The sequence below is a fragment of the Eulemur rufifrons genome, chromosome 29 (assembly GCF_041146395.1).
Source record: "Eulemur rufifrons isolate Redbay chromosome 29, OSU_ERuf_1, whole genome shotgun sequence".
Lineage (NCBI taxonomy): Eukaryota > Metazoa > Chordata > Mammalia > Primates > Lemuridae > Eulemur > Eulemur rufifrons.
In genome coordinates this window covers 30,396,204-30,423,208 of record NC_091011.1, presented here as the reverse complement: position 1 = coordinate 30,423,208, position 27,005 = coordinate 30,396,204, and the positions used below count along the sequence as shown (strand labels likewise).

The window sequence follows — 27,005 nt, the reverse complement described above, 5'->3', positions numbered from 1 at the left end:
TACGTTTACCCATTGCCCCCGGCCTCAGTGAAGCAGAGAGGCATGCTCAATGGCTAACTACTCTGGCCTTTCATTCACTTAGCAAGTATGTATCGAGCACCAACGTGGCCAGCAACTCTTCCAGGGTCAATGGAGCTTGAGATGAGCAGCACAGACTACCCTGGGTAGCTCCAAACCCCGGGAAGGTAGCACTGATTTGACTCTTAGTATAGATGGTGCTTATATACACATTATAAAATGGTGCTTATATACACATACACATTTTCAATAGATGCACATATAATTATTTGTTTATAAAATTCAACTGTATCATATAGAAAATGATTTGAAGCAGTATTGTGAAAAGTAGGGCACACTGGGAAAGCATGCACTGTAGTCATACTAAAATGAGTTCAGAATTAAGATTAAAATCAAACGTCTGCCTAGGCAAATTATGCCAAGAGTCTTGATTGCCTCTCTGGGAGGTTGGGATATTTGGGAGAATCAATGAACTGAAGCGTGTAACAGGGTGACCAATGTACAGTGATGGCACAATACCTGTACATCCCTTTGATGTGTGTGTGTCACATGCCCAAGCACATCGCAAATGAAATCTTCCTAGGAATAGAATTCTCATGTGTTCCTTAGAATTCTCCCCAGACGTCAGCCTGGTGCCATACATAGAGCAGTGTGGTTGATTATGAAACGTTTTCGAGAGCCTGCTACCAATCCAGCATCATGCTGGGACCTTCTTGCCAGAGTGTTCTCAAAGTGTTTGGGAAGTGAAAATTGATGCCTACCTAGATTTGGAATAACATACTTTTCCTTTATGGTTGAAGATTGAAGATGAACTTATGCTGGCACCAGGATTTGCAGCCCCACCCTACCTAGATTATTCAGGCTACCATCAGTATGTAGAAGAGATGCTTCCTCCAGAAAGCCCCACGCTGTATGGCCTCCACCCAAATGCTGAAATAGAATTCCTGACGGTGACATCCAACACCCTCTTCAGAACGTTGCTGGAGATGCAGCCCAGGAACGCACTAAGCCGTGAAGAACTGGGGCCATCTACAGAAGAAAAGGTAGACGGTCTGTCTGGTTCATTTTTATTTAGCATTCTATATGAATATACAATTCTTTATTCATTCTGTGAATGGATGTTTGGGTTGTTTCTAGGTTTTCACATTTATGAATATCACAGCCATGAACATTCTTATATAGTCTTGCCAATAGACAAAGTAACTCCCAGTGGTATCCACTGATAATTTTCATTTTTCTATACCTAGAAGTGGGATTGCCAGATCATAGGGTATGTAATGTTTACCTTTAATAGTACTCAGAGTTTTCTAAAGTGGTTGTACCAGTTACACTCTCACCAGCAGTGTTTGAGAGTTCCAGTTGCTCTATCTCCTTGTGTTTTTTTTTTTTTTTTAAAGGTAACAATATCTCACAGTGATTTTTAACTTTGCATGCTGCAGTTGAGGAATAATGTTGAGCATCTTTTCATATGGCTTATGGCCATTTGGATATACTTTCTTGTGAAGTACCTGTTCTAGTGCTTACCCAATTTTTCACTGAGTTGTCTTTGATTTATAAGAGCTCTTTACTCTGGATGTGTGTCCTTGGTCACATAGATATATAGAGAGATATATAGATATGTATCTATCTATCTATCTATATATATATTGCAAGTATCCAGTGGCTTGTCTTTTACTCTCCTTAATGTGTTTTTGGCTCTGTCATTTTGTTATGGTATCTTTTTTACATTGTCTTGGGAGAGTAGCATTATTTTTTAAAGCTAATTATTACCCTAGAATGATGGGGATAAAATAATTATTTGTTCAAACTTTAGATTAAAATCTTGTTTGTCACTCATTAAAAACCTGAATAGTTGACTTTCCCCCAAATAAATTAGCCCTTATTTCTGTCTCAAAATTATTAATCAAGATTTGATTGACAAGGATTTAGGTTGTTGAAACCCAATAAACATCAGATCTAATTATAATGAGGTCTCAGGAACTGTCCATATTATTACTTGAAATTTTTCAATTATTTCTTGAAATAAGGCCATTCATGGAGGCACTCATTATAATTTAGAAGCTTTAGAAATTTGTTAGTGTTGTTTTATCCTATACTAACTTCTTTATAAAGACGAACAAGGAAAAAATTCATCCATTTGGGAAACTACATAGCATGAATAGAATCGGAGAGGTGGATGAGGCCTGCATCTGGTTTCTGTGCTTCCGGCTTTCCAGCAAGGAAGCTGAGATCATTACATCAGAAAATGCAGGGCACCTGAGGCGAAGGTGCCTTGACACCCCAGAGAGGCAAACAGATTGTAACAATGCCCACATATTAGGTGCTTACTGTATGCTAGGCACTATAGGAAGTGCTTTGCAGATAATACCACTTAATCCACAATAGCTCCGAGTGGCATCAGGATCCGCATTTCTGACATGACCTTGTGTGACTAGCCAACTCCAGGCCGCTAGAATGGGTCCATGAAGGAAATCAAATCCTGGCTGATTCCAAAAGCCATTCTTTTACCTAAATTCTCTGTAACAGTTTCATACTGTCTACTGCTGTTGTAAATGCATTTAAGATTTCAGAACCTGACAAATTACCTGCCAGAGTGCTAAAGTAACTTGCAGGCAGGATGTCAGACTGTAAGCAGGAATCCAAGAAATCAAGGAAAGGAGGAAAGATGCTTGTGGCTAAAGGCGGGCAGTGTTCAATCTTATGTCCTTTCTAGATATTTATTGGTTTTTCCCAGCTCAGTGAAGCTGCATAGATGGAACAAGTATGTGTATCTGAGTACTAGGTGCATATTCACACCTTCGATATATAAATGATTTCTTCAGGGCAACAGTTATAGAAGATAGAGGCTTCCTTATTGTTAGAAAATGAAATGATCTAAATTGTTCCAGGAATTTTTGGATGCCCTGGTTGGGAGGGCAGCATCAGAGTCACCAGAATTAGCTCATACTTTAAGGGCCTCTTTGGTTCATGTGACTTTTCAAATGATTTTGTTAATTTAGCAGATTATAAAATACAGTACCCAAATGACGGGCTTCTGCTTCCTCTGATCCTATCTTCACATACAAATGATATATAGTTGATGACAGTTGTATACTCCCTAAATGCTAATAGTGAATAAACTGCAAATAAGCAGTAGCTCCTCCCTGACTAGATTTTGGGATCTAAGGAAGGGGAGGTGCTGGCGTTGGTGCAGAGGCAGCTGAGGGAGTTGGCATTGCCACCCGGCCCACCTCCTGGGAGCAGTGGGCATCTTTCACAGGCATGTTTGGAAACTGCATGATATATTCTTGGACTTCAAAATGCAGAGTATATATATAGTCACCATGACCACAACTGAAATAGAAAGGAGCTAAATCTCTGTTTGTGTTAATGATTTAAGGTTAAGAATGTCTTGGATGACATTTTGGAGAAACTTCCAGAAGAGTTCAACATGGCAGAGATAATGCAAAAAATCTCAAACAGAAACCCCTATGTTCTTGTCTGCTTCCAAGAATGTGAGAGGATGAATATTCTCATTCGGGAAATCCGTGCATCACTTGAACAATTAGACCTTGGTTTGAAGGTAAGTTTAAGTGGGACTAGAGCAGCTTCACCATATTGGAAGATACTCAATATGTGGCTTTTTTTCTCTATGCAAGGGGGAGCTGACATTATCTCCCGACGTGGAAGCCCAGCAGTCTGCGCTGAGTTATGACATGGTGCCAGACACTTGGAGCAAACTGGCTTATCCTTCTACTTATGGCCTAGCCCAATGGTAAGCTGCCCCATCTCACTGCCACTGGCCCTTCATCAGCCTCGGTGCTGGGTTAGTGTTCTGAATTACATCTTGTAAGAACTATGAAGATTGTGCTTTGCGACTGTACTTGGCCTGCAACTGTGCAAACACTACCACCAGTTTCATTTGAGTTTTCTTAGTATATTGCTTCAAAGGCAAAAATCAGTTAAGTCTGGGTCAGAGCAAGATTCAAATTCTGCCTCGCACTTATTAGGTATCTGATCTTGGAGAAAATGCCTAATCTTTCTCTGTATCACTTTTTTTCCCATCTGAAAATGTAGATAATAGAATTCCCTCATTGAGTTGTAAGATTTAAATGGCCATGAAGGTAACTGGAGTTTGACTTTGTGTCATCTTATACCCTTCTTTTCCAAGCCAGTGGTTACTATTGCCTTCTCATAGACAACTTTTTAATGTTTGTAACATGATATGCCATAAATTAGACAGCCCTCAACATGTGGTACGACTGCAGAGATGTGTCACAGGCAGAAATTCACAGATCACTGAAGGCCGATATGATCCCCAGCTGCTTCTTGGCCTGGGTAGACAATTCAGGAAGTTTCATAAGACTCTCTTTTTGGTGCTTTTCTTTACCCTTGCATTCCCGACTCGTTCCTCCACGAACCAGAACACTACCCTGAGCCTTAAACTGGACGGACCATTAGAATCCCTAATGACCGCAGGTTGGAACTGTCCCCCAGGCACCGAAGTGCTGGATGTGTGGGATGGTGCAAACATAAGGTGGGGAGAGGGGAGGCGACGTGTGAAGACCCCAGATGACAGCAAGTAACTGCAGCAGAGCAGGGAGCAGAACCGCTCCATGCATTTCTATTGCTATAAATATCCAAAATAGACTTTTACATCTCAGAGATGAAGGATTTATATACATAGTTATGTCTTATGATTAATGGTAACTTTGGACTTACTTCCACCATCTTCTTTTGTGCTTCCTGATTTCTACATTTTTCTTAGCTTTTTTCCCCAACCCTTTCTGACTTCTGTTGATTTAATTGTTTTCTTTACTTGGTGTCTATCCCTGTACCATTTCCATTATTTTAGTGGAGACCCTTTATATTGTAATATACATACCTTTAATGTTTTTCTAACACAGTGTAAAGTTCCCTTAGACCCTTCAATCTCCCTCTTGTCTGCAAGTGTAGTTCAATCTTATTTTAAACTGTAGTACTTTTGTTTTTGTTTATAGTAATTATTTTTGCTTTAACAATGTATCAATTTCTTTGTTCACTGTTGCTTTTCACACCTTGTTCTGGGCTCCTTTTGTATAAAATGTAGCAGGTCTTTAGGGAGGGCTGTAAATCATACCCTGTGTCTGAAACTGTCTTCACTGCCCTCTCTCTTGATTGATAGTTTACTTATATGTAGAATTCCAGGACACAATAATTATTTTCCCTCCACATTTGGTGTGTTTGTTAATTCTTTTCTAGCATTGGTTATAGAGGATCAGTCTGTTCTTAAATATCCTTGTTATTCCTTCACAATTTTTTAAGACTTTGCTCTTTACCCTTAGGGTTTTACAATTTTACTGATATATTGAGGTGTGGACTTTTAAAAACATATCCTGCTTGGTACTGTGTGCAGTTAGAAATGAGTCCATCCCTTAGCTTCCATTCTAAAAACTTCTCAGCCCTTATTTCTCTGAATATTGCCTCCCCCACCCATTCTCTTCATTCATTATCTGCGCATATCTACCTGAACTCTCGTATTTTCAATCTCTGAGTCTCTCAGCTATATTCTGGTTGATTGCGTCATTCTGGGTGATCTTCATTATGTCAACTGTCTTGTCTGTTTACTCCCTTGATTTAATTATTTGATTTTCGCTATCTATACCTTTCAGTCTCAAGTTGCCTACATTTTTGGAAGAGTGCCTGACCTAGTTTCATAATTTCCTGTTTTTGTTTTTATTCTTTTGCTGAGGAGTTTAAACATAAAGGAGTCTCTTTTCCAAGATTCTTCTATTTTTATTTTCTGGGTTATAAATGTTCCTATTTGTTGAACTTGCTGGTGGTTCTTCCTGCTATAGACTGCTGTCTTTATATCTGAATGACACTTTGGTTATAAAAAAAAAAAAAAAAAGGGAACACTCAGTTGGAGGGCTTTGTAGCCATCACTCTATTCTCTGGTCAAATGCTGCAGTGGAGATGTCCAAGGTTTGCATAATTTTTTTCCCCTTTATAAATGGCTTCATGTTTCTTCCTGGTCGTGCAGGGGATTATTGTCATAGTCCATAATGTTATTAAGATGTGCTTTAGTATTGATTATTCCGTGCCAAATTTCCTTGGAACATGATTATACAGATTCAAATTTGTAATTTAGGAAAACTAACATCTTCTAGAATTACATTATTAAATATTGTTTCATTAACTTTCATCCTACTTTCACCGTAACCCTTTATTCCCATTTTTTATTATTCTCTTATGCTGCTTCACTTTCTGCTTTCATTTCTATAATTGTTTTTTCTATTATTTCCTGAGATCTTCCAACTTAATTTCCTCGCTTTTTCTTCCCTGATCCCTTCCCTAAGTCATGACTTTGTTTATATCAGCAATCACTTCAAGTCTTTTAAATTGTTGCAAGTCGTCTGGCTGCAGTATCTGTCCTCATGTGGCAACATTTAGTGGGAAAAGTCTTTTTCTGCTCTTGCTTTTCCTGATCTTTGCCTTTTTTGCATCATCTTTGTGTAAAGCCTGTGCTGTTCCTTTTTATTATCTTCCAGTACGTTTTTCCTAATCCAACTATTTTAAAGAATTTAATACGTGCCAAGGCACAGAGCCACGCTCTAAGCCAGCAGGAATTTTCCCCGTAGCCACCCAAGTTGGAACGTGAACATTCCGAGCCTTTCCTTCTTCACAGCCCGGAGTCAGCCAAGTAGCAAATACGTCAGGCAGACACCTTCCACCGCGGTGGTTTGTCGGGCCGACTCCTCACTCAGCCCTACTTCCTGTGCAACTATCAACCAACCAAGCTCCAGAAAACTTCAGAGCTAGCCCGTGAGCCTCTTGCACGGGAGAACCACTTTGCTGGGTTTCATGTCGAGGCTCTCCTCTCTGTGCTCCATCTCTCATCCCTGCTCCATCCCATACCTTTTTTTTTTTTTTTTTTGGCAGCCCTTAAACCTACACCTCAAAGTTTCACAATTCTCCTAATTTTATCAAAGACAGTGTTTGTCCGTAGCCTCCGTGAGCCATCTTCCTTATGGGTAAGTTGCAGCCACTTCCTACCTTGCACCATTACGAGTAGATGAGAGAGTATGTACGTGAACAGCAGCATTTCTCCAACCACAGACATGCAATTGATGGCAGATTGTTTTCCTTAATAACCTTTTCCTACCCCCTTTCAGATAAGTATCGTATGTGAGAAAACTATTGTCACATATCCCACTGCCGCTGCACAAGCTGTTCCCACCTTTCCTGGCAACCCTGGTCTCGTGACAACCGTCACAGCCTTGCCCTCCCCTGTCCTTGGACATAGGTATTTTTTGCTATGTCCCCACCGCACCCAACTCCATTTTGATGCTTGCTGGTCCAAATCACACAAAGAGGACTTCTGCATAGTCCCTGCACGGCACTAGGAGAATCTAAATACAACAGTTGCCGAGTAAGTGGAGATGACTTTTCCACATTCCTCAGTGTGTCTTGCCACTGATGGTAATAATATTTGTAAGAGCTACAGTTGTAAAATCTCAACAGGGAACAAGCTAGCCCTGTAAAGGGACAATGCCAGTCCCCAGAAAGGACTTTACGGGCTCTCAGCGGTACATTTCCTCCTCTACCACCCCTCCTCAACCTGTTCCCCAGAACTTACTGGAAATTGGATATTTTACTAAGCAGCAAGTTTATGTCTTCCTACCTCCCATTAACCAGGTTTAATGACCTCCTCCTGCGATGCCGGGAACTTGACACGTGGACACAAGACCTTGCCCTCCCAGCTGTAGTGTGGCTTTCCGGTTTCTTCAATCCTCAGGCCTTCTTAACTGGTAAGGGCTGCGGCAGGGCAGTTCCTGATGCACACAGGTATTGCCTTGCTTTTCCTGTGATGCACCTTCCCTGCCCTGCTCATCCATCCACAAGCCACGGCCACTACGGAAAAGGAGTCCGAGAGACTGACAACTCTGGAGTAAATAAAGTCCCTAGCAGGAGGGCAGGGGGCCTCCAAGTGAGGTGGGGCGTGGTGTGCTCTGGTAAAGGGCTGCACGGTCTCTGCCGCAGTGGTGCAAAAACCACCGCAGACAGTATGTAAACACATGGCTGCTCCAGTGAACCTGGATTTACAGGAAAGTGAGGTGGTCCTGCAGGCCTTGGTTAGCAACCCCCGTGCTAGTGCAGCCACCTGCAAATGCCCACGAGGCTGAAGGATGTCTCAGCCTACTGCTGGTTCCTAGGAACCTTACATGAAACTTTTTTTGGTCCTATTCAAAGCAATCATGCAGACCATGGCTCGAAAAAATGAGTGGCCCCTGGATAAAATGTGCTTGACTGTTGATGTTACCAAAAAAACCAAGGAAGACTATGGCCACCCCCCCAGGGAAGGTGCCTATCTCCACGGGCTCCTCATGGAAGGTAGGTTCAAGTTGGTATTTGTCCTTTGTTCATTCTGTTTCTCAGACTCTACTCACACAGTAACCTTATGCCAGTGGTTATTTATCTCATTTCCTCCTCTTTCAAACAAACAAACAATGTAAATGCCAGGATGAGCGTCCAATGCTAGCCCAACTGTGAGGCATTTGGGGTGATGGCTATCACTTAACACCAGATAAAGACACAAAATTTAATGCCACAGGATAACTTAAGACTGAATTTACATTATTTTGTTTCAATATAATCAATTAAAAATCTTTCTTCTACTTTTTAAAAACTGTCAGTAAATTTGCTCTAATATTTTACTACAAGAATTCTCCAAGCCTTTAGGATGCCACTGCACAGTGGGAATCTCTAACAGGGACCTAGACTATGCAACATTTTCCATTTATTCTTCAGGATGTCTAGTCCCTATGAAGAAGTTCCGTTTTTACTATAAAGCAAGTGCCACAAGTTCAAATCTTTTTCGGTATAAGAAAATAAGGTGCAGTGAAGACGGAATGTGGTATAAAAAAAAAAAAAAAAAAAAAAATCTCCAAAAGGGCACACTTGTTTGCTTTAATGTATCTGAATTCTCAGAGAATCTGACTTCCATTAAATTACTTAGTTTACCACACGGAAGAATAATTCACGCAAGCGAACGGTAGCCCTGCTGCAGGCCAGTTAACCTCCCTCTCAAACCTCAGTCATGGACCAGCTCAGTAGGAATGCCACTGACAGGCCAGGTACGGTGGCTCACACCTGTAATCCTCGCACTCTGGGAGGCAACAGAGGGAGACTCTGTTTCCAAAAAAAAAAAAAAAAGCCACTGACAAGCAAAAATGTGACCAAACTGGAACTGTTTATTGCATCAAACAATCACATTATCAGTAACAACTGTGTTTTCGCCCTAGGTGCCAGATGGGACACCCAGGCGGGAACCATTGTTGAAGCCCGCCCCAAGGAGCTGACATCCACCATGCCAGTCATCTTTGCAAAAGCCAGCCCCGTGGACAGACAAGAAACCAAACACACCTATGAGTGCCCTGTGTACAGAACCAAACTGAGAGGCCCCAGCTACATCTGGACCTTCCGGCTGAAGAGCAAAGAGAAGACCGCACAGTGGGTTCTGGCGGGAGTGGCTCTGCTGCTAGAAGCATAGGCTGACCCTCAGCTGGAGCACAGTGAGGACTTTCCACTGTGTCGCTGCACCGTTGCATTCCCAGGCACGCTGAGTTACTTCAGTGACTTACATGTGCATTTTTAAAAACACTATCCTTAGAAAGAAGGGGTAGAAAAAGAAGCAGAGAAGGAAACCTACTGAGAATCTACTGAGTTTTAGCTTTCCCTGGAACGCCTCTGAAACCCTGTCCAACAACACAAAGAAGTACAGTATCACGTTTCCTCGGAACACATGACCTCCAACACAACACAACTGGAAGGAAGGCGGATAACAGCAAAATCCTTTTAAATTAAAAATTAGCCCTTAAATTCTTTCAAACCATAAAAGCAGCAGCCCCAGGTGAGTCCTGAAGGAAGAGGCAGACGTCCCTGCCGGCTCGCAGTGCACCGGGCCCTCCAGTGTCTGGAACTTGACAGTCCGCTTTTTGTTCAGTCAAGTTTTAATATAAATAAAACTCTAGTACTCTCACGTTCTCAGGTTAATTGCACTTTGTAATTTAGGGGATCATTCTTCAATATAAATTTCCGCTGACTCTGAGTAGGTTATAAACTACGTGGGTTAGACTATATCATCACTCATGAGAAGGCAAACTAGAGGGTCTACACCCCTGTAAACACTTGGCCTAGAGTTACTGTTTGGAAAGTGAAAGAGCAAGGCAACATGGGTAATTAAACAAGGTCAAGGGCAAGAGCTGCTTATACATTGAACTTTAACTCCACCCCATTTAAATTGTGCTTTTTAATCATTGGCAGACACTTCTAATAATTCAGGACTCCTCTGCTTTGCTGTCTTCCTGAGAAATCTTTTTAGGCATATAAACATAGTAAACTCTACAAAGAATTTCTGTGTAAAAACACAACTGTAAAAATCTTAGGCACAAATGGTACACATGTCTCGCTGGAGGTCTCTAAGGCGAGTTGGCTGGGTCTTCTTTCTCTTACTTATCTTCTACCAGCTGCTTCTGTAAGCTGAGAAAAAAAGAAGTTTCTGATAAGCAGTTAAAACAAATGCAAAAGCAGCATTCTAGCTAGGAAGGTTCAACACCCTCCAAGAGTACAGAGCCAGAACCCAGGTCTCCTGACACTCAAAATCCTGACTCCTGCTGCTTCAACAGTAGTCCACCTGCAGCACAGTATGCCCCAAGTGTGACTTGCCTCACTCCCACGCTCCAAAACCACGACTCAGAGTCTGCTATGTAAATTAAACTCGTAATCCCCAAGTCCGTCCCCTCGTCCTAGGTGAACAACACCTGACCTCCCCTCTCTACTCCCAGGGGTTATGCTGCCTCCTGCTCTTCATGGTCTGTGGGATTCTCCCTCAGCCTGCCTTGTCTACACCGTCCACTTCTGTTGCACATCACGAGGGAAAATATTTTTCTAATGCAACAGGCACAGAATGGATGGCACTGGGAGTGGTTCATATAAGTCAGGCATGAATTGAGGTAGCAACTCCCTGCCTAGAGGGTCTCCCACACTGGACCTGGGGATTACAACCTCCAATTCTTACGCTGCTAGAGACTCACCTCTCCAGATATTCCTTAACGTTGTCATAACCGTAAAACTTGGCCAGATGAATGAGGATTCCTGTGGCACAGCGGCCATCACGCTTCCGACAGTAACTGCAGTTGCAGATCCCACGGCAGGGAGGACACACCCAACCCTGAGAGAGAAGACAGCAGAAATTTCCCCCATTATCCTCTGACAAGACCTGGGATTCTGATCCAGCCAGGCTCAGCCTGGCCTCTCCTCCAACCTTTAATCACACGGTGTCTCTCAGTCTGTGTCACAAGGCGGGAAGGCTGATCCAGTGCACCGCCTCCTTGCTCACGTTTCAGAAAGGCCCGGAAAGGCTGATCACCCCACATCACCCACAAACACTGAAAAATGTTAGGTTCAGACAAGACCAGCAGTGTAATTAATTAGCAAGGCTCCCTGTTCAGAAATTGGAGAATTTCAAGAGCATTTAGCCAAGTTGTGGGGCCGTGTGACTGTGCAGGTCACAAGCCCATTAAGTCAGCCCTGGTTTTAGGAGCACAGGGTTTCCAAGAGATCAAGGTATGAATTCCAACCCTTCCGATACGTGTACTTATTGTTAAATTACTTAGCCTAAGTAGCAGCTTATGCTCGTCTGGCAGTTGAGGACAGTATGTTTTCCCCATGACTGCTGCATGAGAGATCACCATGAAGTAGGTAATGAGACACACTCTGGCCCAGGCTCAAGGTCATGCCTACTGACCATGATACTATTACCTCATTTTACAGAGAGAAGCTATATATCTACTTCATGAGGTTGAACAAATTAATAATTGAAATAACTGAAAATACATGTGTTAACAGATATGAAACCCAGTTAGCACAGAGTTGGGCACACAGAGAGCACTCTATGCTGCCATCTACCCAGCCCCTGGCCTGCCCAAGAAAACTGGAGGGAAATCACTTTGCTGGAGGAAAGGCAGAAGGATTAACTTGCGCAAAAACAGACAACTGCAACAAACTTTTGCTCTGACATGGCAAAATTCAACACAAACTCTTCTATTCTATCTGTTGGTCGGCTTGCTCTCTTTCTAGAAGGAAACTCTATTTTTCATTTCCACCAGAGTTTTAAGATGCAGAAGGAGGGGAAGGTGGAGAGAGCTCTACAGAAATCAGAGCTCTGCATCTGCTGGTCCCAGCGGGGACCCAGGGAGCCCCATGTTGAGCTTGCTTCCTTCAACACGATTTATGACCAATGCAAACACCGTTCCTACCGGGTCCAGCAATGCCGATCTCACATCCTCCCCGTAGCGGTTCCGCAGGCAGGGCCCACAGAACTGTCCTCGCACACCGCCACAGCTCTGGTTCCGGCACACTGTCTTGGTGTCGATGGTCTTCTGCCGACACTGATGGCACGTGTTACCCTGGAGGGGAGGAAGGCGGTGAGCAGGTGAACATAGGGATTTACACAGTGATGCCTGTGAGGCCAGATGTCGTCATGCACGTTACTGGGTGCACAAAGAAGCGCTCGCTGCCCGTCTCCTTGAGTCTAGCAGGGCTGTTTCCCTAGTACAAACCATGCCATCTTCCTCAAGACTGTACATTTCAGTTCTGGGGAGAGAAAAGCATATCAGGCCAAATGAGGCTGAGCAGAGAAGCCAGGAGGAACAAAACAATCAGGCCATCAGGAAGAGAGACCAGAAGAAAGCTTGAGGCAGGGGTGGCAGAGCTTCCATAAGGTGACAGGTGACCAAGTGGCAACGAGCCTTGGGTGTCATCAACTCAGCTCCAGCCTAGTGCTGGAGACCTGGATATCTGCAGTGTAAAATCTGGTTTTAAAACGTTGGCAACCTAATTAAAAACACTTTAATACTACCTTAAGGCAGCGTCCCATTACATATTCCCAAAAAATGATGTAGAACACCACAAAGCCTCCCTCTAAATCACGACTTGGAAGATATTTTAACCCATTTCCTACCAACCAAAGATATTCTGTCAAACTTTATTTTCTATGGTTATATTACTCCCCCTATCCCAATACACTATCTTTTACAATATTTAAAATATAGAACTATATAAATATTTTAAATATAACAATTATATATAAAAATCCTTTTTAAACTTTGCTCCTGCCTTCCCCGAGATTCTGTGCATCCCCAAGAGAGCCCTCTCTCCTAATGAGAACCACCGCACTACCTCCCCTTTCCCAGTCACAGCTGACCTTGACCTCCGATTCAGAGCCTGCCTCTGAGCCCTTGGGAAGGTGGCACTGTAGGCCCTGATAACAGCTTAAAAACAACATAGGATTTCAAATGCCAACACCTTAGACTCCCAATAAGAATCACAATCATGCCAATTATTCATAATATATACTTTACCAGCACTTTATCATAGATTTTATCTCGAACAGTTATGGCAACGTTTTCTAAGTCCTCTTCAGTGATATCTTCCACTGGCCGAAACGAAGATATACGGTGACGTGGTCTATACTCCCGGCCTTTGCCCTGCAAAACGAACAAAAGCAGAACCTGGAATGAGATTTTGAGCGGTTACAATAAAAATTATAAAAACTCTAAACTCTCAAAGATCTAGCACCCTTAACATTAACCACACACCTCTCTTCTATTTCCCTGGAACCAGTTCATTCATTTAGTTATTTGCTGAGCTGCTGCCATCTGCCAAGCTTCTTTCTCGGCAAGGTGATGCAACAACAAATGAGAAACTCAGGTTTCTCGGTTCTTTATTATCTAAGCTCTACAGGGACAGGAAAGTAAACCAAGTGAACCACACTGAACAGCCAAACCCATGATGGGAAGGGTCCAAGTTTCTCCCTCCAGCCTGAAAGCACCTGAAACACCCCATTCCTGAAACAGAAAGGCAAGGAGGACTCACTATTCCTCCCCATATGCGAAACCACCAGGAAGCTGATAGCAGCTGTTAACAGGCCTTTACTGCCTGCACCAGAGAGCAAGCTGGGGTGCTAAGGAATGAGCTGCTTCTCAGCTCAGCTCGAATAAAGGACTGTTTCTGTGACCTACAGCTTAGACCAGAGATTCTTCTCAAAGTGTGGTCCCCGAAGCATCAGCGTCACCTAGGAACTTGAAGAAATGCAAGTTCTTAGCTGCTGCTGACCTACTGAGTCAGAACCTGTGCCCTTTTCACTGGCCCCGGGGCGTCTGTGATGCCTGCTTCAGGACCAGTGGCCCAGACAAAGAATAATTCGTTTATCAGTCAGAAAATACCCCACTGATCGTCTTCCTTCTTCTGAAGCTGTAAAACTCTTCTGCAAATTTGGCGGCTGAGACAGTGAAGTTCTCCAGAGCAAACTTCTCAGGAGGCCGCGCACTCCGGGTAGGGTTCACGCGCCGCGTCACCTGTCCGTCCGAGAAGGCCCGCCTCACGGTTTTCTTCTTCTGAAACCAAGAGCACAGACATATGCAACTGGGGGCGCTTGAATAAAAGCCATCTGGTGACTGGCTGCTCAGTATCAGTATTGGCATGAAGAATTATAAAGAGTTCCACTTACAGAAGTTGAGGCCGGGGTTCGTGCAGGGAAGAAATCTGGCACCGAGTTCAGTTCCGCCAATAGCTGGGCGAGCTGAAGTTCAGAACAAAAGAAAGGATCTTACATAAATAATGCTGTCAGGTCTAGGTCAGCCGACACCTACCACAAGTCTTCAATTTTGCTACCATAAGAAACCTAACTGAAGCAGTTTATGAAACCCTCATTTATACTTTTCATCTCCAGAGGTAAGATGCTGATGTCATCATTCATATGGATAAACGTTACGCCTATTCCTTTTTTTTTTTTTTTTTTTTTTTTTTGGAGACAGAGTCTCACTCTGTTGCCCAGGCTAGAGTGAGTGCCGTGGCGTCAGCCTAGCTCACGGCAACCTCAAACTCCTGGGCTCAAGCAATCCTACTGCCTCAGCCTCCCGAGTAGCTGGGACTACGGGCATGCGCCACCATACCTGGCTAATTTTTCAATATATATTTTTAACTGTCCATATAATTTCTTTTTATTTTTAGTAGAGGTGGGGTCTCGCTCTTGCTCAGGGTGGTCTCGAACTCCTGAGCTCAAACAATCCGCCCTCCTCGGCCTCCCAGAGTGCTAGGATTACAGGTGTGAGCCACCTCGCCCAGCCTATGCCTATTCCTTATATATAAGGACCGTGACTCTATGAACATAGTCCTGGAATGATCAAGGCCTGGAGCATGAGGTCCCAAATGAACATCTAATAACACCAGCAATAGGCATTAACATTAATATCAGAGAATTTGATTAGGATTCCTTTTAGTTTAGATTTATACAATTAGGTGAGTGTCACTAAAAAATCATGAAGAACATAGTTCTTAAAGATGCAAATGGATACAGTGCTGAAAATTTCCCTTTGCCAAGCAAAATGGGCCTTGAGATAAAAATCATCCAAAAGTAGACTTTCCATTTTTTTAAGTAACTTATTAGATGTGTAAGATTGTATATACAGTACCATTACATTATGCTTTTTTAAAAGGAAATTATTAAAAATGCCAAAAGCCAATATGAGTGGTAGAACTATAAAAAACTCTATAAATAAATATGAGGCAAACAATGATTCTCCAGAATGATCGGATTAACAGTTATTGACCACATACAGAAAAACCAAATACACATAACACAGGTTTCACCTTATTCCATTAATTGTTCTAATGAAGACATTTTAAACTGAATTAAAACCGCTGAGGTCGTTTTAGTTCCTGGACCTCTTCCAGTCCTTCAGATGATGTCTCCAAACCACGGCAGGTCCCCGCGGGAGAGGGGTTTCTGGGTGGAAAGCCGCCTGCCTGCCCTGCACACTGCAACTCCTCAGTGGACCCCGCAACATGCTACTTCCGCTTTGCTCTTCCCTGCTGGGAACAGGCCCTCTGTGCAGCCCCTCTCATCCCCAGTACCACTATGGATTTAGAACTTAACTTGGTAAACAGTAAGCAGCATTATTCATGGCACCATGTAGGGGGCTAAAAATGGTCCCGGGGAGTCTCTCTCTGTTCCCAAACCAGAGCTGATCATGTAATAACTGCTTTGGATTCTGGAAAAGAAAAAGGATACACAGCACCCAGAGTACATTTTCCTGAGAGAAGCCAAAGCAGCAGCAGCAGCTGTTGGAGCAGCGTGTTCTGGGGGCCTCAGCAAGCCCCGTGCCCGCGCCCAGGGCGCCCCCACACAAGCCTTACCATGGCCTTGTTCTCCTTGATGTTCATGGTCCTTCTCAGCAGGGCATCCGAACTCTCCTGGCTCTCATCCCTGGAGTCCTCAGAATCAGAGGTAGAATCTTCCTCTTCCATCCCCTGCCTACAGCCTTTCTTTCTTCCAGGAATCGGGTTTTTATCGTTCTGTAAGCGTGAGCTAGAAAACAACTGCTCGGAAGAACCGTTTTTATCTGATTTTTTGGCCAACTTCTTGGTGGGGAACTGAAAGGCTACTCGAAGACCAATACTGCTTCTTCTAGACCTCCTCCTTCTAGGTGTAGCCTTTTCTTCGTCATCATCTTCCTCTTCCTCGCTCACCAAAGACGCCTGGCCGTTGTCACTCAAATCTGACTCTACAAGCTAACAAAATAAGAGCAAAACAAAAAAGAAACACTAACAGACCTACACTAAAGGCATGCATTTAAAACCATTCTAATATCAGGAAAAGCAGGAGTAGTAAAGAGCTTCCCCCTTCCTACAATTAGTTCCCTCTCAATTTTCTAGTTAAACGTGCAAGAAGTCGGCTGACGGATAAAATCAAAGAGCTGGCCATCCACTGCTGAACTGCGCTCCAGTCAGAGCACCAGGCCGTGAGCAACACTGACAGAGTGGGCTCCTCTCTGTTGGAACAACCAAGTGGGCCCACCTGGAAGCCAAGGAAGAGGAACAAAGAGAGAGTATGCATGACCCAAGAGTCACCGTCAGACAAACGTGGAGTGGTCAGGGGAAGAAACACTGACTAGTCTCCTCTAAACAGCAGGACTCCCCACCAAAGGGGGCAGGAGAACTGACTGCACCTCAGTGAAGTGACCGAGGGGCAGACAGATGACCTGTCACTAGGCCCGCAGTCAAGGGATACCTCCCTCCTTTCGCTGTAACCTCCAGAGCCACAGGGTGACACTGAGCCAGAAAGCTCTGCAGGTTGCTGCGGAGCACCCGTTCAGTCAGCGCCAGAAACCCGCATTCCATGTTTTCAGGTGAGACCACAGTAAGAACGCACAGTAAGTATGGAAGGCAGTAACAGGTGGCATCGCCCAGTGACAATGGCATGGCATCTCAGATGTGATGGGACTCTCAGCAATGGTACAGAGAGATAGGTTTAAATATTCGAGATCAAGGACATCTCTCTTGTGCCCTGAGAGCCCCCTTAGAGCACTCTTCCTTGACCCCAAGCTAGAAAACTTGGTCTGGGAACCGCTGTCAGTGAATTCTGAAAATGGGGCTACTGTGAGAACAGCAAGTGGCAGCAGGATGGACCCAGGACTCAGTTCCATGACTCTGCTTCCTTGGTGACCCCCCCACAGTTCTAGCTGGACTCCAGTTAGAAATAAGACAGAGGAGGAAAAAAATGCAGGTAACTGCCAACCCTGGTGTATCAATCCACACCAAGCCAAGTGAGAAATACGACTATACTGTACTGATTCATCTGGGTTTTTTTTTTTTTTTAAATATACCCTGGACTTCCCACATTAGTAGCTTCAGAATTCAAAATGGTAGGCTGCAAAGAAATCCAATCTTATAGGACGCTGTCAGGGAAGTACTTCAGATTTGCTCTACTTATTCATCATACTCCTCACCCACCCTGCCTCTCTCCACCAAGGTCGTGAGCAGCTCACGACAAAGGACTGAAGTAAGGAAAGAGCACACTGTAAACAACGGTCCAGAATCACATCTAAGGGAAAGAGCACGAGGTCAGCATCCTAGCTGTGGCTGTTCTGAATGTGGCCAGCAGACTCCTAGAAACCACGGTTAGGGCAACATCCCACTAACGGGAAAGATGGTCTTGCCAGTTCTCACAGGAGCGGGCAGGAGGCTGAGCTGGGAAGCAACAATGCTTGTCTTCTCACTGAACCCTAAGACACAATTTGCACGCGGACCTGCACTGAGCTGTGCATTACAGCACAGTCTACATAACATGCCACAGTTCATACCCTAAGTGCACAGACTCCAAGGGGCTGGGGAGGAAGGACTTCTGGGGTAATTAGGTTTCTCTCACAAGAAACACAAATTCTTTGAATAACTAGCTATCATTCAGCTCAAGGAGAGAAGATAAATAAGTCACCAAGAGATGATACCCACTAGGGTTTGGAAGGATCTTAGTATCCTGCTGGCATGAAACTGGGGACCTGCTGGCCAGAACCCATGAACTGCCACCCAGTTTCTGCAAAGAAAGCCAAAGGCAAGCCTGGGCCTACAGGTCGGCATGGCTTTATGCTGCTATTCATGGGGAAAACCACCATCAACAAGGCAGCCTACCACGAGGGCTTCTGTGCCCTGAGAGCTCCCCTAGGAAAGGTAAGGGACAAAGCAAGCCTGGTAGTCACAGCTTATTTGTACTTCTGCACAGGCTCGGTACCAAGAGTTGTTCCTTAGGAGCATCTGACTGTGAAGAGAGGCCTAACCTCTCGCTTTCTTCTTGCTACCAAAGAAGGAAGGGGAGTGTTTACTTTTTGGATAAATGCATGCTATTTTTCAGTTAGCAGAAAACATTTTTGCACTTAAAAAATCCAAAGGCCATGCATGCCTTAAAGTTACTTTAAGATTCAAACACTCGTGGACAGTAAACTAGCCTAAATGTACAGAATAAAAGGAAGACATCAACCAACAAGTCTCTTATTGTGAAGTGCCAAGAGCAGATTTCCCCGAGGAGTTCCAGCAGGCCTGGGTCATCCTCAACATTAAGCAGCATGACAACATCCAAATCCAGTAGGCGTAGGGAAACTCCAGGTTTATACCACAGCTACATTTTTGCCAAATTAATCTTCAAACCTAACACTATTACTTCACAAATAAGAAAGGATTTTTAGGAACTTGTTACTCCAAGATAAATGGAAAAAATACAAGAGGTTCAAGAAAGTCTGAATAAATCCTTTGATAAGGACAGAAAAGGACACCTGAGACACATCCCCCAAACCTCCAGGCACGAGGGGAAGACAACTGGATTTTCTCTAAGAGAGTAACGGACTAGAGGACCCAGGGATTAGCCTCGGAGTAGCAATTTTTTAGGTTATGGTAACTGGCTTGTAAGAGAAATATACACGAAAAAGTAAAATCATTTCCTTTGTCAAGTGACCTCTCGCAAGCAGAACTACAACCCAGAAACAGGACTGAAATCCTTACAACCCACATCCCTTCCTGCTGTAATTATTACCATCACTTCCGGGTTACTCTTCACGTTCAGATCGCTCTGCGTAAACCCTTCAAACTCTTCAGTCTCTGAGTCAGTGTCCTCTATAAAGATTCTTCGTAGCTCTTCTGTGAAGTATTTAGAATGGAAACGCACATCCTGCTAAATTAAAAACACACATATATCACAGAGACAGAAAGCAGCACAGAGGTTACTGGGGGCGGGGCCCGGGGGAATGGCTGAGTGGGTCCAGGGTTTCTGCCGGGGATGACGGAAACCTTCCGGAGACGCATGGTGGCGATGGCCGCACAGGGAGGTGACCGTGCTTGAGGCCACTGAACTGGACACTCAAAAATCATTACACGGTAAATCCTAGGTTATGTATATTTTACCACAATACACACACACACACACACACACACACACACATTTTCTAAGGCTTATGGAAATTTAGACCTACAAAGCAGACAATTTCAAGAAATCAGAATGGGCGTAGTCTCAGTCAGCTTCTGGCGTGACTGGTAAGTGCTCATGGAACTCGGCTTCTCCTGCCAAAGCTGGCAACCAGCAGCGTCTGCTTTCACACAGAACTCAAAACACGGGGAAAAAGACATGAGGAGAAAACCTGGCTCCCTCCCACACGCTGGCTTTCCTTCCTAACAGCCATCCAAGCCCGAGTCTCCTCCAAGTGGGTGAGCTTGCCTCCCTTCCACAGACAGCCAGTTTCTCTGCACGGCAGGGCTTGGGACATCACATGGCTCACGGCCACTGCCGAAGGCCTGGACTTGCTCCATTCCCGGTTACTGTGGGGGCCGCACTGGGGGGCGTTGATGGAAAGCTCACCCCTTCCTCATCCCCAGGAATTCCTCTTCCCCGGGAGGTGAGAGGTGAGCAGCCATGGGTGGGTGGCAAGTGAGCAGAAAGATGCGACGTGACTAACTCAAAAAAGACAGACACTTTCCAATAGTGACATTTTCTCTCTTTTGAAATACTGCCGAGAAGGAAACCCAGCTCTCTTAAGAGTATGCTTGGAAGAAGGGAGAAGGAAAGAAAGAACTGCAGACCAAAGGGAGACCCACAAGAGCAGCCCCCTGGCAAGCCCGCCACGCTGCATCGGGGCTCGAGTCTGCCCAGTTTCCCTTCCGTCTCCCTCCCACCCCGATGTAGCAGTGACCCCTCCTAACACCATCCTGGAGAATCTTTATCTCCCCCCTGCCTTTAATTATATACTTCTTCAAGCTCAGATATCTCTGGAGAAAAATAGATATAACAGACGAGTGGAAAAACTTGTAGGGGCACAGAAAAAGAAATGCCTACATCTAGCATTTTGTGAGCTTAAAAATGTCTCCTATGAATTATTATGGGTAATTGGAGTGAGTTTGCTCAGAGCTAAATTACTTTGTTCCTTTGTTGATAGCTGTAGTGCAGCTGCTTGAAAAAAAAAATACACACACACACACAAAGTTTCTTTAAAGTGCGATTCACATTGTATTGAAGGGAGAACGGCGCATACACAGACTGTGTGTGCAAGTTCTCACAGCTTCTCTTGGCTGGTTTTAAAATGGATCGTGCGTGTGCAGGGTCAGGGTGGGGACTCAGTGGAGCAGGGAGTGATTATTAAGGAGGGATGGTCCCCAGCTGCTGCTGAGGAATCCCCACGCACCTGCAGCCTCCCAGTACAGGAAGCATGTGGATCACAGAGCACCGGGCCAGCCCTGCAGGCTGTCTGAGGGCAATGGGGGTCTGTGTGTAAAGTTCATCAACTATCCAAAGCCCCTGCCTAAGGCCCAAAGAGAACAGGTCAAGCCTTGAAGCAGTAAGTTCCAACCTTCCCATCCTTCTGGCTCTTCCTATCCTGTGTGCTGGCCCCCAGGACAGTGGGCAGCCTGGGAGAAATCAGTATCTTTGGTGACCAGTCCTGATGGAGAAAAACAATCTAGCCACAGTCCTAAACTGAGACTGATGCTTTTATTTTCCCTACTCCAAAGGGTATAAAAACTGTTTTTCATGTGGGTCTACATGGAGCAAAACTCCACTGCACTCTTGGTGACAGCCCTCGCACAGCTCTTTGTGCTCTGGAACCTGGTCACTATCCTTCAAAATCAACTGGGCACTATGGTGTGGGCCTCAGTCACCATCTGCCTCTGTCACCATCTACGGACCATCTGTATCCGCCACCATCAAGACCATGAGCAAATAACAGACCAGAAGAGCTAACACAGGAGGTTAAGTTTTTTCTTTTGAAGCGCACGTGACATGAAGAAACAGCCCAGAAAGCAATGGCCTGCTGAACCGGACAGCCAGACGAGCACCCCATTCCCACTGCACCCAGCAGACTCGCACCGGTGCTCATTCTGCAGTCAGGTGGGGTGCCGGATGCTAACACAAGAGGAAAGAGGACAAAACACAAGGGCAGAAAGAGCCAGGGAAGCTAGAAAGCACAGTCAAGTATGAGGTCCCCTCCTTCAAGGAATTTATAATCTAGGAGGGGAGCCAGACAGATCCACAAATAACCAAGGTCAGGGTCAGTGTTATAAAGGACACACAAGCAAGATGGTGCACAGGGGGAAAGGAAACCCAGGAAGACTTCATGGAAGAAACAGGAAGAACTAGAACTGAACCAGGGTAGAGGCTAGAAAACCAGTGAGCGCACACCCAGGCAGGAAGAACAGCATGGGCCAGCACACGGAAGGACAGAGCAGTGGACGATGAGGGAAAAGCAGCTGGCACACTATCACAGGCCATCTAAGGCGTGCCGGGGTCAAACTTGGGGGCCAGGAAGGACAAAAGCGGCTGCAGTGTTTCTCCAGGCCGGAGCCTTCCAGGCTTCTGTGCTGGGCACTTCACACCAGCCCTGCGCTGCTCAGAATGCCCCCGAGTGGATCCGATGGGCCCCGCCCTCCCTCACTGCCTGACTGCTCAGATGGAGACAGGGGCAATTTCTGAGTAAGGGAGGCACCAAGACAGAGCTCAGTCCTACAGTGGATCCTAGGAGGAACGGGTGAACATTCGGCTGACAGCTATGAGGACTGGAGGGGAGGGAAGGGAAGGATGCACACGAACACAGCGGAGGTTTCATCGACTCCTGCACGGGAGTCAGGGAGATGGGAGAGGAGAGGGCAGCATCGAAAACAAGGAAAATGGTAATAAGGATGGGAAAGGGAGAAGCCAGACAGGCAACCACGGCGTTTCAGAACTCCCTCCACCAGCCAGGGCCAGTCCCGCTGGCAGTCGTACAGCCATCTGGGGCTGGAGGAGAAGCTATATTCCACATAAAGGACACGGAGCAGCTCAGAGCAGAACAACTGACGACGAGCTCACTTAGAGTGAAAAGGTCTGAAAACAAAATCTTAAAGAGCACCCACATTTAGGGACAGGAAAAAGAGAGACAACAACAAAGAGCAGAAGGAGTACTAGAAAGGAAGAGGCCCAGGGAGTGGAAGGAGGTGGCTGTGAAGATGTCAAATGATGAGGACGGCAGAGACGAGGGGACCTTCGGCCACCTCAGAAAGCACAGCTCCCGCCCGGCCCAGGGCACCCACGGTGGTCCAAGTAATCAGGCAGGGGCTCTCTAACATATAATTAACTGCTTCCCTACGTGTACCTGCCCAGTTGGGGCAGAGTGGGTTTAATTTACAGCCTTTTAAGAGAGGCCACGGTGGAAGGAGAATGAGAAATTGAGGGTACCGCAATGAACTCAGAAGAAAATGCCACTGAAGGCTGGATGTTTTCACTGGCCATTCCACCGCTAAGGCACAATGTAAACCTCCAGGAATCTACTTCTCAGAGAACTGGAACTCGTGCTTGCTAGAGATCAAAGTAATTAAAGCAAGACTAATGCTCTCCCCAGCAATTCCAAGAGGAAGGTGGCAACGGAATCACACTGCAGGACCACAGAGTGCAATTGTCCCATCAGAACCACACGATCCGCCAGCCTGGCTGCAGCCCTCAGGGTGGGCCATCGTGGAGAGGGCCGGCCCCCCCTGCCCTGCCGGCTCCCTGGGAGGACTCTGAACACAACCTCTCCACAGGTTACAGCCCCAAGGGAGCAAAGAAAAAGGATTTGCTCATGTGAGTGCCTTTTATTTTAAAAAAAAAATTTACTGTACATGGGAAAGATGAAAAGAGCAAAACTAAACTAGGTTCCTCTCACTAGTTTTTTGAAACATGAAGGCAATAAGGCTTCTAAAATAAAATTCTCAGCAATTAACTGATATCACCCATCTCAGACCATGTTCAAATAAAATAACATCCAAACCAAGATTCGGGCTTCCAGATGAACACACCTGCCTTGAAAGGAAGCATCCGTACCTGTTTCCCTGACTCCAGCGAGTCAAAACTATCGCAGCTCTCCTCCGATGAGAGGGTTTCCATGGGAACATCATCTTGGAAACCCACGAACTCTTCATCATCACTGGGGGCGTTAAAGATGTCAGCCACTTCTTTAGGGATCTTTTTGGATTCAAAAGAGAAGGATAAAACCAGGCGCTGTTGTAATCACTTACGGAAATTTTCTAGAGGGGAGTAGGAATCTCATAATTTCATCCATCTGCCATGGTTGCCCAGAAGACCTGAGACTTCGTGGCAAAAAAAAAAGGTGAGTTGGCGGGGGATAAAACTTTTTAAAATTCCAGATATACACCCTGTTTTACAGACAATGTCAAGGCCATGCCTACAGAGAAGACATTCTTGATCTCTTAACAACAACAACAACAAAAAAAAAAACCAAAAGAATACAGGCATCAGTTACTGAGAAACCAGTGATCTTTTTTCTCCTACAGTGAATTCATCTTTAAATGTCATCCATGTAAAAAAATAAAAGGTTCCATAAAATATCATTAAGCTCTTCTTCAATAATTTCCACCTATAAGTTCTTTATTTTTCTGTTCTGTCATAAGCTGATTCAGAGATAGGAAAGTTCATACAAGGAAATAAGTAGCTTTCCCTCTTTTCTATACTCTAAATCAATTTAAGTCATTGTGGAATTCCACGAGAATTTAAACGCTATTGCGGGCAATTAATCTCAGGGGGAATGTTGTCAGCGCACTTAATCTATAATACAAGTAAGTATCTGCTGGGAGTTCATTTTTCTATGTTGACTATTTTCTCCCAACTCTTTGTTTTTAAAAAGTTCAAAAACACAGAAAGGTGAAAAAACAGTACAAACACCTATAGGTTCTTCACCTGGAAATACTATTTGTCACATTTGCTTTCTCTCGCTCTTTCAACAAATATTAAGTTGACCAAAAGCATTTGCTCATATCTGACTGTTTCTGACCTAGGAAAACAGCAACTTAACATGAGCCAACCTAATCCATACGTACCTACACATTATTTAAAGTAATTTGCAGACATCATATTAATTCACCCTAAAAGGTTTCAGCATCCATCTCCCAAGAATAAGGACATCAAAATCATAGAACCAAAACTAAGAACCTCAAAACCATAATCATACCTAAAATAATTTATTCAATAATAGCCTTTGCTGTAAGTCTGTATTTTAACATCTGCGACTGTCTCCCCAAATGTCTTTTATAACTTTCTTGGGACAAGGGGATCTACTGAAAGAAGGTTCACACATCCGTATTTGTTTTTTCATGACACTGTTTTGTTTTTCTTCACAGCACTGTAACTTTTTTTTTTTAGACAGTCCAGGACAACTGCCTTGTGGAATATGTCATGCATTCTGAGCTTATCTGATTGTTTCCTCACGATTAGATTCAGGTTAAGTATTTTTGGCAACAATTCTACACTGGTCACATGTACTTCTCAATGTACTACATAAGGCAGCACAAAATGTCAGGTTATCCCACTATTAGTAAGTGATTTTTTTTTTTTTTTTTTGAGACAGGGTCTCCCTCTTTTGCCCAGGGTAGAATGCAATGACTTCATCACAGCTCACTGCAACCTCAAATACTGGGGTCAAACAGTCCTCTCACCTCAGCCTCTCGAGCAGCTGGGACGACAGGTGTGCCCACCACCGTGCCCAGCTAATTTTTATTTTTTTTATTTATTTATTTATTTATTTTTTAAGAGACAGGGTCTTTCCATAGTGCTTGGCCTATTCTTGAACACCTGGCCTCAAGTGATCCTCCCACCTCAGCCTCCCAAAGTGCTAGGATTACAGGTGTGAGCCACCACACACCTGGCCTATTAGTTAGCAATGTTTTTTTTAAATTTAATTATAAAAACTTTCAAGCATATCTCAAAAGGAGATGGAGCAGTATTTTAATGAGCACAGATGTTGATCCCCCAGCAATTATCTGCCCATGCTTAATCTTGCTTCCTCTGAACCCCGACCCAACTGCTCTTCTTGCAAATTATTTTGAAGCCATTGCAGACATGGTATCATTTTACCCTGTACCATCATCAAATGTAGTCTGCATTCAGTTCTACTGCCTCATGTTTCTAAACTCACAGTTTACGTGTATCACGATCCAAATCAGGTCCACACACTGGTCAGTACGTTTCTTGTGTCCCTTCTCATCCCTCCTTTCCCTTTTGCTTTTTCTTGCAATTTAGTCTTTAAAGAAAGAAAAATGACTGTGGGTCATTTGGCTGCACAGTTTGCCAAAGTCTGGAGTTTTTCTGTTTTTGTTTTGTTTTTTTTATTGCAGCCCCACAGTGGTGATTAATACATTCCTTCGGGTTTCCCGTAATTGGGTAGTTGACTCTAGAGCCTCAGTCGGATTCAAGTTTGCTTCCTTTTGGCAACACTACTTCAAAGGCAGTGCTGTGTTCTTCCTTCGGAAAGCACGTGGTATCTGCCTCTCTTTTTTTAGTGGTGTTGCTGTTTGAACAACAAGGTGGAATCTGCCAGATTTCTTCTTTACAAAAACATCCTTTCTCCTTAATAAAGAATATACATAGGGTGGCATCTGAGAGTCTGTGAATATCCTTCTCCTCCAAAAACATTTCACTCAACAGTTTCTGCATCCATTGACAATTCTTGCCTGAATCAATTACTACATTAAGGGGCTGCAAAACATTGATTATCAAATTCTCTTCCTCCCTCATATAGTAGCTGGCATTCTTCTATAACACAGTTCTTCTCTCACTCTCCCCCTTCTCTCCTGCCCTGCATGTACATTCATGGGTTGTTTTTATTATTTATGTGTTATAATCCATACTGTCATCATTCTTTCTGATGTCCCAAGGTGTCCCAAATTTGATCATTGGGAGCTTCCATGTCCTTCTGACATGGCCCTCAGAGTCAGTGAGCATCTCCCTGCTTTCTAGCACAAGCACGCCAAGCTAGCCTCATACTTTTCCTGCCCCAGACCTCAAATCAGCCATTTCTCCAAGGAGGCCTGGAACCTTTCATTGGGAAATGGCATTTAGAAATCAAGATCTGAGAAGTCCATGTGCTCTTTGTTCATGAAGTATCTAGCCTCTTTGGACAGAGCAAGAATATTTTAAATACTTAAATCACAAGTTTATAGGGACACGTTCGTTGAGTTCAAATCCAACATGGCAGGATTCTTCCTCACCTCCCTCAATCCCACATTAGCATGGCCCTTTCACCGCAAGGAAAACCCTGATTCCCAAGTATTTCAAATATACTTATCCATGTGCTGTGTGTACAATACACACAAAATAGTGTCAAACTTACACCACTGATACACTA

General features: G+C 44.4%; 2 protein-coding genes across 2 annotated transcripts in view; one reads left to right on the top strand and one right to left on the bottom strand.

Annotated features, from left to right (window-relative positions):
* DNAH11 (dynein axonemal heavy chain 11) overlaps positions 1–9,603 on the top strand; it is a 305,641-nt gene extending 296,038 nt beyond the window's left edge. The window contains exons 77-82 of the mRNA XM_069462413.1: positions 819–1,061; positions 3,398–3,580; positions 3,657–3,772; positions 7,675–7,787; positions 8,230–8,370; positions 9,282–9,603. Of these exons, the coding sequence (XP_069318514.1) occupies positions 819–1,061; positions 3,398–3,580; positions 3,657–3,772; positions 7,675–7,787; positions 8,230–8,370; positions 9,282–9,529 (1,044 nt within the window). The 3' untranslated portion in view covers positions 9,530–9,603. The remainder of the gene's footprint in view (positions 1–818; positions 1,062–3,397; positions 3,581–3,656; positions 3,773–7,674; positions 7,788–8,229; positions 8,371–9,281) is intronic.
* Positions 9,604–10,487: 884 nt separating this feature from the next.
* Positions 10,488–27,005, bottom strand: part of CDCA7L (cell division cycle associated 7 like) — a 42,328-nt gene continuing 25,810 nt past the window's right edge. The window contains exons 2-10 of the mRNA XM_069461639.1: positions 23,690–23,830; positions 19,403–19,537; positions 16,237–16,611; positions 14,549–14,620; positions 14,265–14,435; positions 13,401–13,526; positions 12,297–12,446; positions 11,073–11,209; positions 10,488–10,518 (exon numbers count right to left, since the gene is read on the bottom strand). Of these exons, the coding sequence (XP_069317740.1) occupies positions 10,488–10,518; positions 11,073–11,209; positions 12,297–12,446; positions 13,401–13,526; positions 14,265–14,435; positions 14,549–14,620; positions 16,237–16,611; positions 19,403–19,537; positions 23,690–23,830 (1,338 nt within the window). The remainder of the gene's footprint in view (positions 10,519–11,072; positions 11,210–12,296; positions 12,447–13,400; positions 13,527–14,264; positions 14,436–14,548; positions 14,621–16,236; positions 16,612–19,402; positions 19,538–23,689; positions 23,831–27,005) is intronic.